This window comes from Arachis duranensis, chromosome 3, assembly GCF_000817695.3.
Source record: "Arachis duranensis cultivar V14167 chromosome 3, aradu.V14167.gnm2.J7QH, whole genome shotgun sequence".
Lineage (NCBI taxonomy): Eukaryota > Viridiplantae > Streptophyta > Magnoliopsida > Fabales > Fabaceae > Arachis > Arachis duranensis.
The window spans coordinates 86041356-86060337 of NC_029774.3; the positions used below are offsets into that span (position 1 = coordinate 86041356).

Below are 18982 nucleotides of genomic sequence, written 5' to 3' on the forward strand. Positions count from 1 at the left end.
GATAAATGTGAAAATGCATATGTTTTTGTTAATGGTATTGGCACGTGGTTTGAGTGAGCGGTTTGTGTATGAAATGTCGGTCGTTTGTTTCATATATCTTTTACCCATCATGATTTATTTTCTGGTTCCTTATAAAATATATCGCTTATGTTAGTGGTTTGTGCATCTGTTCTAATTATGCGGTTTATGTACTGGCCAGCCTCGTCGTTGCATATCCAGCGTTAGGCGGTAACAGGGGATGCGTCTTGATGAGAGGTATATTCCGTACTTGCAGATGGCCGGACTTTACCATCTTGCGAGACTGAACGACAGATGGTTCCGACTAGACGAGCCCCTAGTCAGCGCATTCGTCGAGAGGTGGCGGCCTGAGACGCACACCTTCCACATGCCCTTCGGAGAGTGCACTATGACGCTTCAGGACGTCGCATACCAACTGGGGTTTCCAGTCGACGGAGATTACGTTAGTGGTTGCCTTACCGACTTCCACCTTTACATTGAGGGTGGGAGACCTGCTTGGCAGTGGTTCCATGAGTTGCTCGGTGTTTTACCTCCCGAGAACCAGGTGCAGAAATTCGCAGTCAACTGCACCTGGTTTCAGGAGACATTTGCAGAGTGTCCAGACGGGGCAGATGAGGAGACAGTTAGGCGCTTTGCCCGGGCCTATATCATGATGTTATTGGGTACGCAGCTGTTTGCCGACAAGTCCGGCAATCGTATACACATCAGATGGCTACCTTATGTTGCTCGGCTTGAGGAGATGGGTCGCTATAGTTGGGCGTCGGCGGCACTAGCATGGCTGTATAGGTGCATGTGCCGAGTCGCCAACAGACATGTGGTGAAGTTAGCTGGCCCGTTACAGTTATTACAGTCTTGGATCTTCTAGAGGTTTCCCACTCTTAGACCATCTGGGTATGATGAGATCAGCTGGCCCCTTGCCTCAAGGTACCGTTATTGTTTTGTACTATATATTCTTCTTGTTTTTATTTACAATTATGCAACCAATTCTTCTATTTTCTTGTACACAGATGGTCTGGTTACAATCCTGGGATTAGCAACAAGGGACCTCGGGTACAGATGGCTCGCATGAAGATCGACTTGTTACAGCCTCGGCAGGTAAGTACGCAGAAAATTTGTGTATCTGAAGTCATTGTTTCAATTTATAGCTCTTAACTAAGTGTACAAACGATTTTATTTTGATTTTTTCAGTTCATATGGATGCCCTATAGCGCACTCATCGTCATCTGGATCATCAAACAAACCATCACTAACACCAGCCGGTGTGGGACAATGTACCTCGGTGGGAATATATTCCCCATACCGAACCTCGTCTCCAACATTGCCGCTGAGATCAACGGCAAACGAAGGGGACGCAACAAGCTGCATCGGTGGCTCATACACAGGAGCAGAGGATGAAGCAACAGCAGGTCTCGAGCTCGAGCCGGCAACCGCGGCTATAGTATTGGCATTCCGGTTCGAACCACCCGAGCTAGATACCACATCAACCAACTTTGCCAACAGCTCTGGTGTCCTTACCTCGGGAAACTGCCTACGAGAAAGAAATATAACCTGCAAGTCCTCCTCACTACCGATTGTGAAACAATCAAACTTCACGGTGTCATGGAGCACCGCTGTTGGAATGCGGTAGAAAAACTTCTTGACCCTTTTAACTCCTTCAAGACCAAGCTTCTCCAGCACAGAGCTAACAAGAGCATCGTAGGTGGTTGTTGGCATCATGATAATACATAGGGGATCTTTATCAGTGAACTTCACGCCGGACCGAGTTTTTCTCTTAATCGACCCTCTGTAATGTACCAGAACTAGGAAACTCTCCTCACTAGCCATCTCCCCTCTTTGTTGAGAGCATCATGAGTTCACAGCATATATATACAGCCCTGGCTCGCACTATATATATATAATTCGAATCTATATGTTTCGAATTACGTAGTAACACAAGCTAACCTAGTAATTCGAATTAACTAAATTTGAATTAGTTAAGTGTAATTCGAAACAAGTTGTTTCGAATTACTTAATTATGTGTCCTTCCTAGTAATTCGAATTAAGTCAATTCGAATTACTTTAGTTTGTTGCCTGTGTGTAATTCGAATTATATCAATTCGAATTACATGTAAGTATAATTCGAATCATATTGATTCGAATTATATAATAATTCGTCCTGGTTGATTCATGTATGGATTTTTGATTTGGCTGAATTGAGTAATTTTGAGCTCTCCTTGGCTCATTTGGGTTTTTTACCCTAAATTATATCAGTCTTATAGCATTACTTTTAATATATATAATTTTATATTTTATTAGATAGAGTCATGCTATACATCCGTATAATTTTTCATTTAAGTCTATTCAAACAGGCCCAACACTAGAAGAATCCAATCCTGTTAAATGAGCGTGTATTACACGCGCTCAAACCCCCGAAAACGTTTAACATTCATCCGCGCTTCATTATGAAAAAACGTTCCTTCTTCAACTTTGAAATCACTATTGGAGAACTTCGAATCTCTCTCAAAATCTCTCAAAACTCGATCGTTTTCTCTGCGGAAACTGCTTCTACTCAAGAATCGCGAGAAAATTTCAAAAGAAAGGAGAAAAAACAAACGAAAACAACAACAGAGACTGCAAAAGTTATGATAAAAACTACTGTTCATTTAAAATCTCGCAATCTCGCGTTTCTCCTAGTTGCATTTTAGGTTTACTGGATTGAGTTGCTTCGTTTAGTAGATCGACTTATTATGAATAAATTTTTTTTTTGCATAACTAGGCCATAGGAATGGAAATGTGTTCTTATTTTCATTCAGTTCAGTAGAGTTGATCATTTTGATTCACTTGATTGTTAGTGAGCTCAGTTGAGTCCTTTTGCATGCAAAAAAAGCTTTTATTGTTGATTGAATGTTTATCACGTTTTATTCACAACATGAATGGTATTCTATTCAGTGGGCTTGGTGACTTTTATTTACTTGATTGTTAGTGTGTTCAGTTGAGTCCTTTTACATGCAGAAATATTTTTCTTGATGATTGATTATTTATCACGTTTTATTCAGAACATGAATGGTGTTCAGTTGAGTAGAGTTGGTCATTTTTATTCATTTGATTGTTAAGTGTTCAATTGAGTCATTTTGTATGAAGAAATATTTTTCTTGATGATTGGATATGTATCACATTTTATTCAAACATGAATGGTGTTATGTTCAGTGAGCTTGGTAATTTTCATTCACTTGATTGTTAATGTGTTCAGTTGAGTCCTTTTGCATGTAAAAATATTTTTCTTGATGATTGAATGTTTATCACATTTTATTCAGAACATGAATGGTGTTCAGTTCAGTGCAGTTGGCCATTTGTAAGAACCAAAATAACCACTTTAATAAATAATAATTTTTAACTGTCAGAATAGATTTCAAAATATGGACATGGTATTTTGAAAATAAAAGGTGAAATTTAAATTTAATGATTTTTTCTGAGTTGGAAAATGTATCTTTTATGAAAATTTTTTGTAAAAATGCATACCGACACTTAAGCTGGCAGAATTGGCTCTAATCTGACTGGTACCGCGTATTGAGAAAAATAAGATTTTGAAAATTGAATTTATTCTTTTGAAAGAACAAAACTAATTTAAAATTGAAAACTGGGCACTAATTTTAAAGGTTTTATCCCAAAGTGGTCTAAACGGACCTAAAACGCTAACGGGTTAGACTGGGTCCAAGTTGGGCCCAAGCCAAATATATATATACCTCACTTAAGATCCAATTCAGCTCATTTCCATCCACAAATAAGAAAAGAAGCACTGCTGAGATGAGAGAAAAGAGGAGAGGGTTTACTATTAACTTTCATCTTGTTTCACTTATAACTTGAGCTACAGAGTTTCGATTGACGAGCCGTTTGCAGTCATGCATCAATCTCATCGAGCCCATCATTTCTAGCTAAGTTTTATTTGTAAAAAACTCTTTCTCTAGCTCCAGTTTTTTGTCCTAGCCCAAAACTCAAAAATGGCTTTGGATTTTTGAGTTTCTTTGTGTTTTTTTGTTGTTTAGCAGTGATCTAGCATTGGAGTATTGTTAAATTTTTCTCCTAATACCGATGGGTAAGGTAAAGTTTCACTAAACTATTGTGTTTAGTTGTTTTGTAAGTCTTAGATTTGATGTTGGTATGTTATATGATGTTAGATTGAGGTTTGGTGTTTGTTGGAGTGAGCTTGATGGTTTTGGAGCTTGGTGTTTTGAGTTGCATAGAAATCGACCAAGGTATGGTTTCGGTTTCTTTTATGTAATGTGTAATATTTCATGAAATTTAGGCTAGTGGCCTTTAAGATAGGATTGAATGATGTGGGTGTATGATTTATTGTATGTGATTATATATTTGATGATGATAATGATGATATGGAGTTTTTGGAATGTGTGGTATATGAATTATGATGAATGTTGAGTGAGTTGTAGGTGGGGGAGTGTGATTATGATGATAATATAATGAGTATTGGTGTTGATTTTGATTGATGATGACTATGAGTATTGTTGATGATAAATTTAGGCTTGGATTGATAAGTGTTGAAGGAGTTGATAAGTTAGGATATTAAAGGTTGGATGTTGTATAGTTGAATAATGATGGAATTTAGGAGCTTTGATGTGATTTAGGTTAAATTTAGATATTGATGAATAATGATTTTGATGGTGTGGAATAATGTAATTGGAATGTTATTGATGGTTGAGTTGAGAAATGAATCGTGTGGACTTTTGTATTGTTTTGGTATTGTTTGGGTCGTGAGTAGTTTGGTTTTGAATTGAGAGTTTTGGTAAAATTTGAGGTTTAAAGATTTTGGGTAAAAACGAATTTTGGGCCAACTTTGGCGGATCATATCTTGAGCTACAGTTTTTGAAATTGATTGAATTTTGTATCAAATTAAATATAATTTAAAGAGCTTTAAAACGGTATAGATTTTTGTAAAAATTGAAATTTTGTAGAGAAAGATATGATCGTTGGAAGTTGGTGTCAAAAACTGAATTCTGTGATGTTGCAGAAATTGTAAATTCTTGTTTGCGTGCCCACGCACGCTGTTGTGCGCGTGCTCTGAGCAGGGGCCATGTTTTCACTTGTGCGTACACACATTTGTGTGCGCATACACACCTTGTAATTTTTAGAAAACATGCATACCCACACTCTGGTGCGCACGGACACACAGGGATATGCCTACTGCTGAGAGCGTTCGCATACTCTGGTGCACACGCACACCCTACGAAATTTACAAATTGTGCATAAGCACAACATCATGCGTATGCACAAGCTGGAAAGTGCATTCTATTGAGGGCGTTCGCACGTATTCATGCGTTCACGAAAATAGAAAATTTTACTTTGTGTTCGTACGCACATGTTAAAGAAAACTCTTCTGGGCATACGTACGCACAACCCTATGCGTACGCACAATGCCTTGTTTTTCAATAAAAAAACCTTGTTTTTAACGGTTTTACCTTCTCAGAAAGCTTGTAAACTTCCATAACGCCTATCTAGGATGTTTTTACTTGTTTTTAGGCTTCGAAACTTAGAGAATACTAAAAGTGAGTTTAACTAGATATTTTCTGGTAAAAAGTTTAGAAGACAGAGACTTAGGTTTCTAGAGTACTGCGGATGGATTAGTTGAGTGAGATAGCGGAGTATGGTAATGATGATTAATGTGATGAGTTATGGAATTACGAATTGATGGTGCCCGAGACGAGTTTAGGACTCATAGTTGAAAGATGACTTTACTGAGTACTGAAAATGATTTCTGAAAACTACTGATATATTATTTGATGCTGAGACTGTTGAGTCGCTATTCACCTCAGGCAAGGGCTGTGGCAGTCTCCCGCTTGTCGAGGTTACAGTGCCGGCTTAAGGACGGTAGTTAATCGTACATACGTTGAGATGTGAGGACTGGGGTGGTATCCTACTCGCATAACCTTCTCTGCTACATGAGTGTGCATGGCCTATATCCCTGGCGTGGCATATTTCTCTGCTGCATGAGTGTGCAGGGCTTATATCCCTAGTGTGGCAGGAAGGCTACATCCGGAAGGATGTGTCGAGTTGGCATTTATAGACCAACAAGTGATATCACGAGCTAATAGGACAGGCATTCATCATATGCATCTTCTATATGCTTGTTTGCTTTGCTTAACTTCAGTTATGCCTAAATGAATCACATGTCTACTTGATATTTGTTTACTTGTTGTATATGTATATTACTTGTGCTTTACTTGTCTACATTACCGATGTTTTCTACTGGGATTGAGGAGGTTCAGTAGGCGGTGGCGATGTGATCGCATAGAGGTTAGGCTGGCAAAGGCTGTGGGACAGCAATGCTATGTTAGTTAGAAATCCTTTTAAGTTAGAATATATTGTTTAGGATTTAAGTTAATTATTTGTTTTAAGCTTGAATATCTGTATTGGTGTGAAGTTCTAGGATTGCCTTTGGCATCCTGGAACCTTACATCTTATATATTGGGCACTATTACCATACTGAGAACCTCTAATTTCATACCATATATTGTTGTTATTTTTCATATGCAGGTCGTAACCCACCTCGATGAGTTGCGAGATGGTGACAGAGCGGAGTATAGTTTCATCTTTGTTTTATTCTGCTTTATTTTGATATAGTCACTCTCTCATCCTTTGTATTTATATAACCTTGTTGCCTTAGGGGCTTTATTTATGAAAACATTGAGAGATAGATTGTTGTTGTTTTAAACTTCAAAACTCTATTGTAATTAGTTTGACTAGCCGGCCTAAACTCCGCAAGCTGTGACTAGTCCTCTTTTTGTATATCATACTTATATATATGTCTTGTTTAATTTAAGTACTACCTTGTGTATCTTGGAGCTATCTACAAGATTTTATATATATTATGTCTTGTTCTGTCTGTGCCTACGCGTTTGGTTATCGTGTGTGAATGCTTCACATTTTGTAATTCTGCTTTATGTGACTTTGAGCTTTATTCCTTCCTCGGGCTTCTAGTTATACAAATTCTTGGACATATATTATATATTATAAGCTTTAAAACTATCGTGGCACTTTGTTATCCTTTATTTTATGGCTAGAGATAAGGCTTAGGGTAACGGGATGTTACACCATTTCCATTCACTTGATTGCTAGTGTGTTCAGTTGAGCCCTTTTGCATGCATAAATATTTTTCTTGATGATTGAATGTTTATCACATTTTTAGTCAGAACATGAATGGCATTCAGTTCAGTGTAGTTGGCCATTTTGATTCACTTAATTGTTAGTGTGTTCATTATAGTTCTTTTGCATGGAAAAATATTTATCTTGTTGGTTGAATGTTTATCACGTTTTATTCAAATCATGAATAGGGTTCGGTTCAGTAGAGTTGATGAATTTGATTCACCTGATTGTTATGTGTTCAGTTGAGTTCTTTTGCAAGAAGAAATGTTTTTCTAGCTATTTGAATATTTATCACGTTTTATTTAGAACATTAAGGGAGTTCGGTTCAATGGGGTTGGTCATTTTGATTTAGCTAATTGTTATGTGTTTAGTTGAGTTTTTTTGCATGAAGAAATATTTTTCTAGCTGTTTGAATGTTTATCACGTTTTATTCAGAACATCAAGGGAGTTTGGTTCAGTGGGATTGGTCATTTTGATTCACGTGATTGTTATGTGTTCATTTGGATTCTTTTGCATGCAAAAATATTTTTCTAGCTATTTGCATGTTTATCACATTTTATTCAAAACATCAAGGGAGTTCAGTTCAGTGGGCTTGGTCATTTTGATTCACTTGATTAAAATATGCATACTTGTACTTGTCGGTGTATTGAGTGAAGTATTGACCAAATTTTTTGTCCTTACAGTAAAAATAAAGAAGACAATGGTCACAAAAGTAGAAGCCGTCCTATAACGTAAGCATATGTACACATTAAATATATTTATCACCAAAATCAAAGACCAAGTGATTCGGATATCTGAAGTAATAAGAATCCTAAAACCATCTGCTGTCCTCTCTAGCCCTTATTGTAAATTCACATCTAGAGATATAGATAGTAAATAGGATATACTTTGTTTGACTGGTTGTAATTAAGACTATTTTGTTTAACTTGTTTAAAAAAGTAAACACTACTTCTTTCACTGTATATATGTCAATATTAATGTAAATATTATTGGAAATCTAACGTTAATGTATATATCTGATTCAAGATGGATTAGTCCTTGTTTTGTCGGTCTGAGATGTTAATATACACATCTGTTGGAACTGTCTGGCTACTGTTTTGTTCCAGATTTACAGTGAATAGAATCAGGGTATTTATCAAACATTAAGAGCCCCAAAAACACAAATGAATCGAAATTAATACACTAGATGACCAAAAAAGTGCATATATCAATATAGCAGAGAGCTAAATTAAAAAAAATATTGCTATCAGTATTCAGTTTCAGAAACACCTGAACTATTTGACATAACAGAATAAATTGACTATTTAATAAACAAAAAAGTGACTACTCAATAAAGAATTTTAGAAAGCTAATATCAAACACAAAAAAGTGACTATTCAATAAAGACTAACACAAAAAAGTGACTATTCAGAGTTGGTGATATCTTGGATTTTCTCCTCCCCTCTCAACTGCATACGATTAGTTGATTCTTAATCTCGTCTCCCTTCTGAGTCGTGTTCTTTATTTTGGTAGAAAAATCGGCAAGTTTGGAATAATTTTTGTAGAACTTTCCAACTTCTTCTAGTGTCTTGGAAGTCATACCAACCTTTGGGACAAATTGTTCATCCACAACACACCTAGTCTGCATAATGAACCGAACATGTTATTAAGGTGAATCAATTTTGTAGTACTAAATGAACAGAACATTATCCATTATATAAAATCAAATTCAAAACAACTTTCTGCATAATGAACCGAATATGTTATCAAGGTGAAACAATTGTATAGTACTAAATGAGTGGAACATTATCCATTATATAAATTCAAACTCAAAACAGCTTTCTACATAATGAACCGAACACCTTATTAAGGTGAAACAATTGTATAGTACTAAATGGACGGAACATTATCCATTATATAAAATAAAACTCAAAACACCTGTGTCTACAATTTAGAGATTATCAATTCAATTCAATTCAGAACACATGCGTCCATTGAATTCAATTAAATTCATTTTAACAATTGCATTCCATTCAATTCGGTGAAAAAATAATCCAAACCTTGTCCGCTTGATTTGTTTCAGAAGAATAATCCAAATTGTTCTCATTCAACTGATTTGAAGTTGAATTATTCATTCTCTTGATAGCCTATTGAAATTCACAGGTTGAAGAAAAAAATAAAGAAGAATAGCAAGAAGAACGACGAGCAACAGAGAAGAACAACGAGTAGTAGAGAAGAAAAAAGAAGAAGAACGACGAGTATTAGAGATTTCAGATCCAAAAATTACAATGCAAATCTTTAACATTGAAGAAGAAGCTTTACGTAATTTTTTTACGTTAATAGGAGGGAGAAGGGGGAGCGTGTGTATTTCACAGAACTTGGGGGGAGGGGAAACGCGTCTAATAAAAAAACTTGGATGACTTAGTTAGGTTTTTTGCATGAATGTGGAGTATCATTGTATTAGATATATATAAAACTCTATTTAATTTGCACGGCTCATTAGACATTATATTGCTATTTCATCTTTTTTTATGTTCATGATTATTATTAATCATAGTTGTAAAAGTTAGATAGGATTGACCGGTTCGACCGAAAAATCAATAAATTTGACTTCCAACTGGTCTGTCTCAGTTTCAGGACCGTTTAAGGATGGAAGTGGTAAAAACTGGTCAAAGTTAGTAAAAATTAGAAGAAACCAGTCCAACTAAACTGCTCGAGAGAAAATTCTAAAAATGATGAAGATATGGTTTGAACTTAGGTTCTCCTTGTTACGAGATGCTGTCCTCGCTATTAAAATATATTATTTTTTATTATTTTATATGTTAATTATTAATTATATAATAAAAATATATAAATTTTTTTAGACATTATTTTAATTTTATACTCACTTATATTTAAATTAATTATATTTTTTATTCTTCATAATTAATAATATAAGTGTTACTAAATATGTAAACTAGTAATTTGACTGGTTCAATCACCAGTTCAATTTTAATAACTATGCCATTAATTATATGCCGCATAGAAGTTTTGTCCTTCATCATAAACTAATTCAGGTTGTGTGCTATATGCTGCTTTTAATTACATAAATATAATAGTCGTTCCCCTTTATATAATATAGAGTAAATGGTCAAAGTGTTCCTTCAAATATCACCGATCTCCAAATTGATCTCCGAAAGATTACATTAATCAAAATTATTCTTGAAGGATTTAAAATTAATCACGTTAGTCCCTCTGTCTATTTCATCACTAACGACGTTAAATTTTGCTGACGTGGCACATTAGCTTGACAACCCAACCTGAACCCAAATCTTACCCGCATCAAACTAAACCGAAACCTAGCAAGGAATAGGATTTCCTTCTTCACACCTTCAGCAGCTTCTTCATCTTCTACCTGAAGCTCCACCACACCGCCGCGTTGTAAGGTGTTCCACGTTGCCGTCAGTCCTTGTACGTTCTCTGTCGCAATTTCTCTCTAGCGTGAATAGGTAGTTGCTGCTTCGCTGAACACCCTCTGCCCAATGTCACAGAGATCGCCATCATTGTGCTGTCCAACTCCTCTTCGTCTTTTTCCTCAATCACCTCCATTAGCTTCTAGTGGAACGTGGTATCTTCCTCTGCTGCAACTTGCATTGATCTGCTATGCTTGTGTCAGTCTTCCTCTGTACTCTTCCATGGACACTACTAAGTTGGAACAAGACCATTCCTAGACCTCTGCCTTTTACCGGCTAACAACGTGTATGTTGTATGCGCGTGTAACTGTGTGGGTTGGTTTCTAATTTTAATTATCTTGTTTGTTATTCACCATTTACAGGACTCACAGATCAAGAACAACAACAACAACAAGAACTACAGAAAGCCTTCTTGTGATTTCAAAGAAGCATTAAAAATAGCTGTATATTATTGTTGACATTAGATCTATCTACCTACTCCATGAGAAAAAATCAAATTTTGATCGGTAGGTGATTCCATTTTTTAGTTGTTCCTATTGCTAGGATCTGGATTGAAGTCTCTCAGAGGGTTTGATTAGGAATGAGTATCATGAAGTCATTGGATCACTGGATGAGTTACTTCAGGTCATGTTCATCTTCTTTTGAGATATTTGAGATCATTGACCATACAATCATGGTGGCGTATTCTGATTGCCCCAAAGAGTTCAGGATAAGAAGGAACCCTATTGTTGAGATGCTCTTCTCTTGCAAGCAAACATGGTGTATGGATTGTGACAGGGTTGAGCTCTCTGTCTCTAGTTATGGTGTTGATGGTGATGGTGATAATAATGATGCCTAAAAGAGTAGTGGTTTTCATCACAATCGAGATAGTGTTGTTGAGTATGAAGCTGGGACAAGCAAGATGAATAGTTCAAGGGATGATATTGATGATCATGGTGACATGGATGTGAATAGGGTCTTTAGTAATTATAACTTTGGTGAAACTGAGGCATTGACTGATGAAATAAAAAAATAGTCAAATACAATATTGTTTGAATCACTGAGGAGGCTGTAATTGATGGAGGCAACAGCTGTTGGAACCAGCATGGAGGCTAAGACACGTAGAGGAGAAGGAGAGTATGTGACCGCTGTGTCGAGTTGTTGGGTTAGGCTCCAGTTTTCTAATGGTTTGGGCCATATGTGCGCCTAAATCCTGACAAAAAAACCTAACGTGCTACGTTAGCAAAACTTAACGTCATTAGTAATAGAATTGACTTGAGGGATTAACGTGATTAATTTTAAATCTTTTGAGGATGATTTTAATTAATTTAATTTTTCAGGGACCAATTTGACTATTTACTCATATAATATAGTATGTCACATTTGTTCATACGTATAATGTTCTTACCATGATAAAAATGAAGCCTAATTCTATGATGCTTTTTGTTTGATATTTAACTTTTACTTAAATTATTTTTTATAATAATTTTTAAATATTTAAAATTTTTTAACTTTTATATTTTTAAATTTAAAATTAATTATTTAACCTATTTTAACATTAGACAATATCTTTTAGACATTATAACAAACACAAAAAATGAATATATATGTGCTAGGTTTAGAGATTGCACCATGCAATTATCACTTTGACTTTTGCGTTATTAATGTAGATTGTAGACAAACCATTTTTGATCGATCTAATCTCATTTGCCCCAGCCACCCACCATTATTGAATCGTTCACGTTAAAGTCAAAGAATTTATCGAGCAGGAGACGACTCATCCAACGTTCGTTACTTTTAAAAGCATGTCTTTCATATTTAACTATCAATATACACGACAATCTATTGACTAGCGATAAATTCTATATCAGTATATATATATATATATACACGACAATCTATTGACTAGCGATAAATTCTATATCAGCAACAGATTAGTCAATAACTTGCTGGACACCAAAACTATGGTTAGCTAATATGTGTGCTAAGTAAGGTGGCGAGAATCAAATTAGTCAATAAATTGATAAGATGACTTGTTTAATTATTCAATGGTCTAATCGGAGTTCAACCAAACATTAACTAGTTTAATTAAATATAAAACAAAAAATTTTACAACTTTATATGATAAATAATATGTAATTTATCATTAAAAATTCAAAAATAACTTCAAACATCAAAATTTATAATAGTAGAAAATCGAAATACACATAAATGATAAACACATAATATTATATCACAAAAAAATATTAACAAACAAGTTTTTAACTATCAACAATATTAACTCAAACAAATCAACCTAGCAAAAAATATTTAACCGAATCATTCAATTCAATCATCAACCATCAAGCATTATTTCATAAAAGCAGCAATAACATTATTAGAAAATCAACAACTCAGAATAAACAAAAATCAGCAAAATCGGTATTATTAACTCAACAACCAAGAATCAATAAACTCAGCAACTCAGAATTAATATTATTAACAAAAGTACAAAACAAGAAAAAGCAGCAATGCTTACCGACAGTGAGAGAGGAAGGGAAGTGACGGCGAGAGAAGAAGAAAAGTGACGGTGACAAAGGAATAGAAGTGAGCTCGGATAGAGAGAGCTCGAAGATGGATGGAGAGAGAGAGAGAGAGAGAGAGAGAGAGAGAGAGAGAATGACCGAGCAACCCTTCGTGACAGCGACGCCATGAGCTCAATGCGGACCCTCGTGTGACGGTAAGGAGAAGAGAAAAGGGTCGGGCAGACCTTTCACAAGCAACGACTAGGACACCCACGGTTTGTTTCGTCGGCAGCAACAGCACCCTCTACCAGAGGAGAAGAGTTTCGCAATGAGTTTGAATTTTGAAGTGGAATGGTGGCTTGGTTCAAAGAAGGGTTTACGGTTCTCTTTAACACTTTTACATTTGTGAGTCAAAAAGAGAGAGAAAAGGGCGAGACTGTGGATTTTCTGATTTTTTTTAATTCAAAATGACACAGTTTTGAGCCGCTCGCCTCTGAGCCACTAACTCCAAAAAGATCGGACCGATTCTAACGGTTCACCAATTAACTACCTATTTTGCCTATTAATTCTTCAATTTTTTGCTAGGCAGTTCTTCCATCAACCAAATTGGTTAAAAAAACGATTTCAGGTTAATCTGATCGAACCGTCCGATTTGGTTCAATTTTCGGAACCATAATCCTAAAGATACATGATAAGATTATCGATAGTGGAAGATTTTATATTTTTCTTTAAATAAATACAAAACAAATGCATTTAAAATTTTTATATTTCAAATAATTTTTTTTAATTTGTAATCTTAATATATACTCTCAGAGCACTAGATAAAATTCATTTAACTATGATTTAAGAAAAATAAAAGATATTTATTTAAAGAGTCTTCTTAATATGTATTTTAATAAAATTATTATATTTTATTGAAAGACTCATTTGTTTTTTTTTTCTTAAATCATATTTTTTTATACTCATTTAAAATTTTTATATTTCGAATATTTTTTTAATTTATAATTCTAATATATACTTTTATAGTGTAAACCCAAAAAATTAACAAATAATTAATTTTAATAAAAAAATTAGAAATATTAATTTTATTACAAAATAGGATAGAGCTAATTAAAATAAAAATTTTGACACTAATTTCAAAGAATTTGGCCCAAGATTGAGTGGAACGAGCCGGACCAGTCGAATTGGCCAAAAATGCGCCCAAGGGCCCAAACTAACCCAGTAAGCATTTGAAGAACTCAGCTTCCCTTCCTTCTTTCTTCATTCACGCTGCAACATTGAAGAGAAGGGAAGAAGAAAGATAAAACCCTTGAATCCAATCAATCCACCATAACCTCCTGCTCTGAGCTCCGATCACCGAATTATTTGCGGCCATGCGACCACTGCGTCGAGCTCTATGATTCTACTGAAACAATTTCATAGGTAAGTTACTTTATCACCCCATTTGCTCTATCCCTTCCTATTTTCGAAATTCATTGAGTCGGTGTTGAGATTTTGTTGGGTTTTAGTATTCTAGGTTCGATTTAGCTTGCAGAGCTTATCGGGCATGGGTTGTTTTGTCTGTGGATGCGGTAAGGATCACTAACCCTATATATATATGAATTAGGTTTGTATATATGTAAATGGAGCTTGAATTGTGGACATTGGGATCTTAGTGGAGTTTCACCATCCTTCTGCCTAAAGGTTTGAACCTCCACCCTAAGCTTAGTCAGCTTTTTTAGTGGGAAAAATTTAGTAAGAAACCTAGTGACAACCTTATTCCAAGTATCCAAACTTTCCTTGGGTTGAGAATCTAGCCACATCTTTGCTTTGTCTTTCAAGGCAAATGGGAAGAGCATGAGTTTGTACACCTCAGGATTCACCCCATTAGTTTTTACAGTATCACAAACCTGCAGAAAATTAGAGATAAACTGAGATTGGGATCTTCCTGAGGGAGTCCATGATACTGACAGTTTTGTTACACCAAAGTGACCAGTTGCGGCTTCAACTCAAAGTTATTTGTAGCTATAGGAAGCACCACAATGCTTTTTCCATAAAGACCTGTAGTAGGAGCGGTGTAAGAGCCAAGCACTCTCCTAGGTTGTTCATTCCCATTAGGATTTACCATATTGGCATTAGCAGCATTATTATGATCCAAAATGGACTCTGCAGCCTTGTAAAGTCTTGCTTGTTGCAAAGGTCGCCTAAAAGTCCGTTCAGGTTTAGGATCAAATTCTAATAGAAGTTCCTTGTCCATGTTTCTTCTCATAAACAAGCAGAAAACAAGAAAAGATGAAAATCTCTACGTCAGAGTGCAGAGAATTCCTAGTGAGGTAACCTGTGTAAAAGAAATAAAATAAAACAACTAAATAAAAAAATTAAAACCTTCGAAATAGTTTTATTTTTTTATTTTTTTATAAAAAATATAAATAGGTAAATTAAAATAAAATTACTAGGTGACACCAAACTTAATTTCAGAAAATAAAAAAATAAGTGAGAAAAAATTCAAGAATTAAAGCTAAAATTTAAATAAGACTGATAAAATAGAAAAATAAAAATAAAAAATGAATATATAAAGAAAGAAAAGGAAAATGAAATAAAATAAAATAAAATAAAATAAATAAAAAACTAAAGAAAGTTTGAAAAGAAATAAAAAAATGGATCAAATAAAACTAATAAAATAAAAGATAATGAAAGAAACAATACAAAAGTGAAATAAAAAATAAAGAAAAAGAAACGAAGGTAAAAGAAAATAAAAAGAAAACGGGATGGGGGTGAACGAAAATAAAGAAAGAAAAAAAATAAAGAAAAAGAATAATTAAAAATTGAAAATGAATAATACTAAAAAAAATTAACTAAAAGTAAAAATTATTTGATTTATGCAATCAAACAACTAATAGTTGTCAATTACAATCAATTTCTAGCAACAGCGTCAAAAATTTTGTGCGGATTTTTACAATCACAAATTAACCGGCAAGTACAACGGGTCGTACCAAGTAATACCTCAGGTGAGTGAGGGTCGATCCGACGAGGATTAATGGATCAAGCAACAATGATTGATTAATTTACTTAGTTAGACAAGCAGAAAATGGTTTTAAAAGTTCTAAGCATTAACAATAAATTCAGAATATCAGAAGACATGCAGTAAATAAGTTGGAAATAATATATGGAGAGACAGTTAAAACTTTAGAGTTTTCTATTTTCCTGATTGACTTTTCCTACTAACTATTTTAGTCATGCAAGATTTAATTCGTGGCAACTATATATGACTAAACCCTAATTTCTGAGACCTTTTTAGTCTCCTCTAACTTTCATCAACCGCCAATTCCTTGGTCAATTAATTCTAGTTAGAGGGTGAAGTTCAATTCTAGTTATATGCCACAGAAATCCTAATTATCCAAAAATAAGAGGATTATATGTCACGTATCCCGTTAAATCCAGATAATTAGAAATTTAGGAGAATATGTTTTCAAGCTGTTATTCAAATAAAGAGTTTTTCCAAGTTATACAAGAACTTAATTAGAAAGAGGGTCATACTTCCGTTCCACTCAATTTCATAAAATAAAGAACGAAAACAATTCTTGAAATATAAATCAGTACATGAATTAAAATAGAAAAATAACAGAATAAATCCATACAATAGACAGAGCTTCTAACCAAAACAGTGGAGGTTTAGTTGCTGATGCGTGAGCATCTTTCCTATCTTTTCTAGTGAATTTTCAGCCAATATGGATGCTACTTTGAGTCTTTTGCAATTTTATTTATTTTAGGTTGCATTCGACTGGATTTGATGGAGTTTCTGCAGCTCAAGATTTAAAGGAGATAGCAGCGAGGAGCGACGCGTACGCGTGACTGACGCGTACGCGTGATTTGGAGGTATCCATGGCGACGCATACGCGTGATTGACGCATACGCGTGAATTGAAGATTTGCTCAACGACGCGTGCGCATGACTGACGCATCCGCGTAACTTGCGAAAAAGACCATCGACGCGTACCTGTGACATGCGCCACATGCAAAAAATGCAGAAAATATTGGGGAGTGATTTCTGGGCCCCATATTAGCACTCAAGTTAGGCGCGGATCCAGTGAAGCCAAGTGGTCCCCACGTTACAAGACATGGAGTAGTTAGTTAATTCTGATTTAAATTCAAATTTGATTTTAAAATAGGAAAAGATATTATTTTTAATTTTTGATAATTAGATTTTAAATTTATTAGGATTAATTATAAATAGGAACTTAGATGCCATCAGATGGGAACACTGTACATCACAATCCTAGTTTTTCTCTGAAGTATGAGCAACTAATCTTCTATTGTTAAGGTTAGGCGCTCTGTTTATTTGTATGGATTGATTCGTTTGATCTTTCTAATTTAATCCATGTTTTGATTTATATTTCAATAATTATTTTCGTTCTTTATTTTATGAATTTGGGTGGAACGGAAATATGACCCATGTTCTAATTGTGTTCTTGTAAAACTTGGAAAAGATCTTTACTCAAACAACAGCTTGAAAACATATTATCCTGAATTTCTAATTGTTTGTATTTAACGGGATACGTGACATATAATCCCCTTATTTTTGGATAATTAGGATTCTTGTCGCATATAAATTGGAACTTGATCATCACCCTCTAATTGGGATTAATTGACCAAGAAATTGGCAGTTGATAAATTTTAGAGGAGACTAGGAAGGTCTAAGGAATTAGGGTCTAGTCACATATAGTTTGCCATGAATTAAATCTTGCATGGTTAAAATAGTTAGTAAGAAAAATCAATCCGGAAAATAGATAACTCTAAAGCCTTAATTGTTTTCTCCATATTTTATTCCCAACTCATTGCTGCATGCTTTTTGAAATTCTTAATTTACTGTTTAATGCTCTTTGAATACCAAAACACTCTTTTCTGTTTGTCTAACTAAGCCAATTATTTAACCATTGTTGCTTAGTCCATCAATTCTCGTGGGATCGACCCTTACTCACGTAAGGTATTACTTAGTACGACCCGATGTACTTGCTGGTTAATTTGTGAGTTGTAAAACACCGCACCAAATTTTTGGCGCCGTTGCCGAAAATTAATTGTGATCGACAACTATTCGTTGTTTGATTGCTTAGATTAAATAACTCTTCTTTTAATTAATTTTTTTATTATTATTAATTTTTATTTTTTTATCTCGTTTATTTCCTTTATTTTTATTTTATTTTATTTTTTTTCTTTTTTTTTCTCTCGCCTTTCGTTCCCATCCCCTGTCCCCTCTATTTTCTCTTTTTTTACTTCCTTTTAAATTTCTTTTATTTATTTAAATCTCGTCAGTTTTTTTTATTTTATTTTTTCATTTTCAGTTTTTTTTATCTTTGTTTTACTTTGTTTCTTTTTCTTTATATTTNTTATTTTATTTTTGTCTTTAAAAAAATATATATATAAAAATAAAAAAATAAAATAAAAATAAAAATAAAAATATTTTTATCTCTTTACACAGGTTACTTCACTGAAAATTCTATGCACTCTGAAGTAGAGATTCCCATCTTTTCTTGTTTTCTGTTTGTTTATGCATAGGAACAAAGACAAAGAACGTCTCTTAGACTTTGATCCTGAACCTGAAAGGACTTTCAGGCGGCGTTTACAACAAGTAAGACTTTACACGGCTGCAGAATCCACTATGGATCCGAATAATATCGATAATGCCAATGCGGCAAATCCGAATGGGAATGAGCAACAAAGGAGAGTACTTGGCTCTTTCTCCGCTCCTACAGCAGATCTTTATGGCAAAAGTATTGTGGTGCCTCCTATAGCTGCAAACAACTTTGAGTTGAAGCCACAACTAGTCACCCTGGTGCAACAAAACTGCCAGTATCATGGTCTTTCCCACGAAGACCCAAATTAATTTATTTCCAATTTTCTGCAGATTTGTGATACTGTGAAGACAAATGGAGTGAACTCA

At 34.6% G+C, this 18982-nt stretch overlaps 1 protein-coding gene across 1 annotated transcript; it reads left to right on the forward strand.

Moving 5' to 3' along the window:
* The first annotated feature begins 238 nt into the window (after positions 1–238).
* On the forward strand, positions 239–883 carry LOC107479684 (protein MAIN-LIKE 1-like). Its single transcript, XM_016099790.1, has one exon. The coding sequence runs from the start codon at positions 239–241 to the stop codon at positions 881–883; it is 645 nt and encodes a 214-aa protein (XP_015955276.1).
* Positions 884–18982: the final 18099 nt, after the last annotated feature.

Bases quoted from the DNA above. Each gene is read 5' to 3' on its own strand.
- LOC107479684 (XM_016099790.1), top strand. From the start codon at position 239: ATGCGTCTTGATGAGAGGTATATTCCGTACTTGCAGATGGCCGGACTT.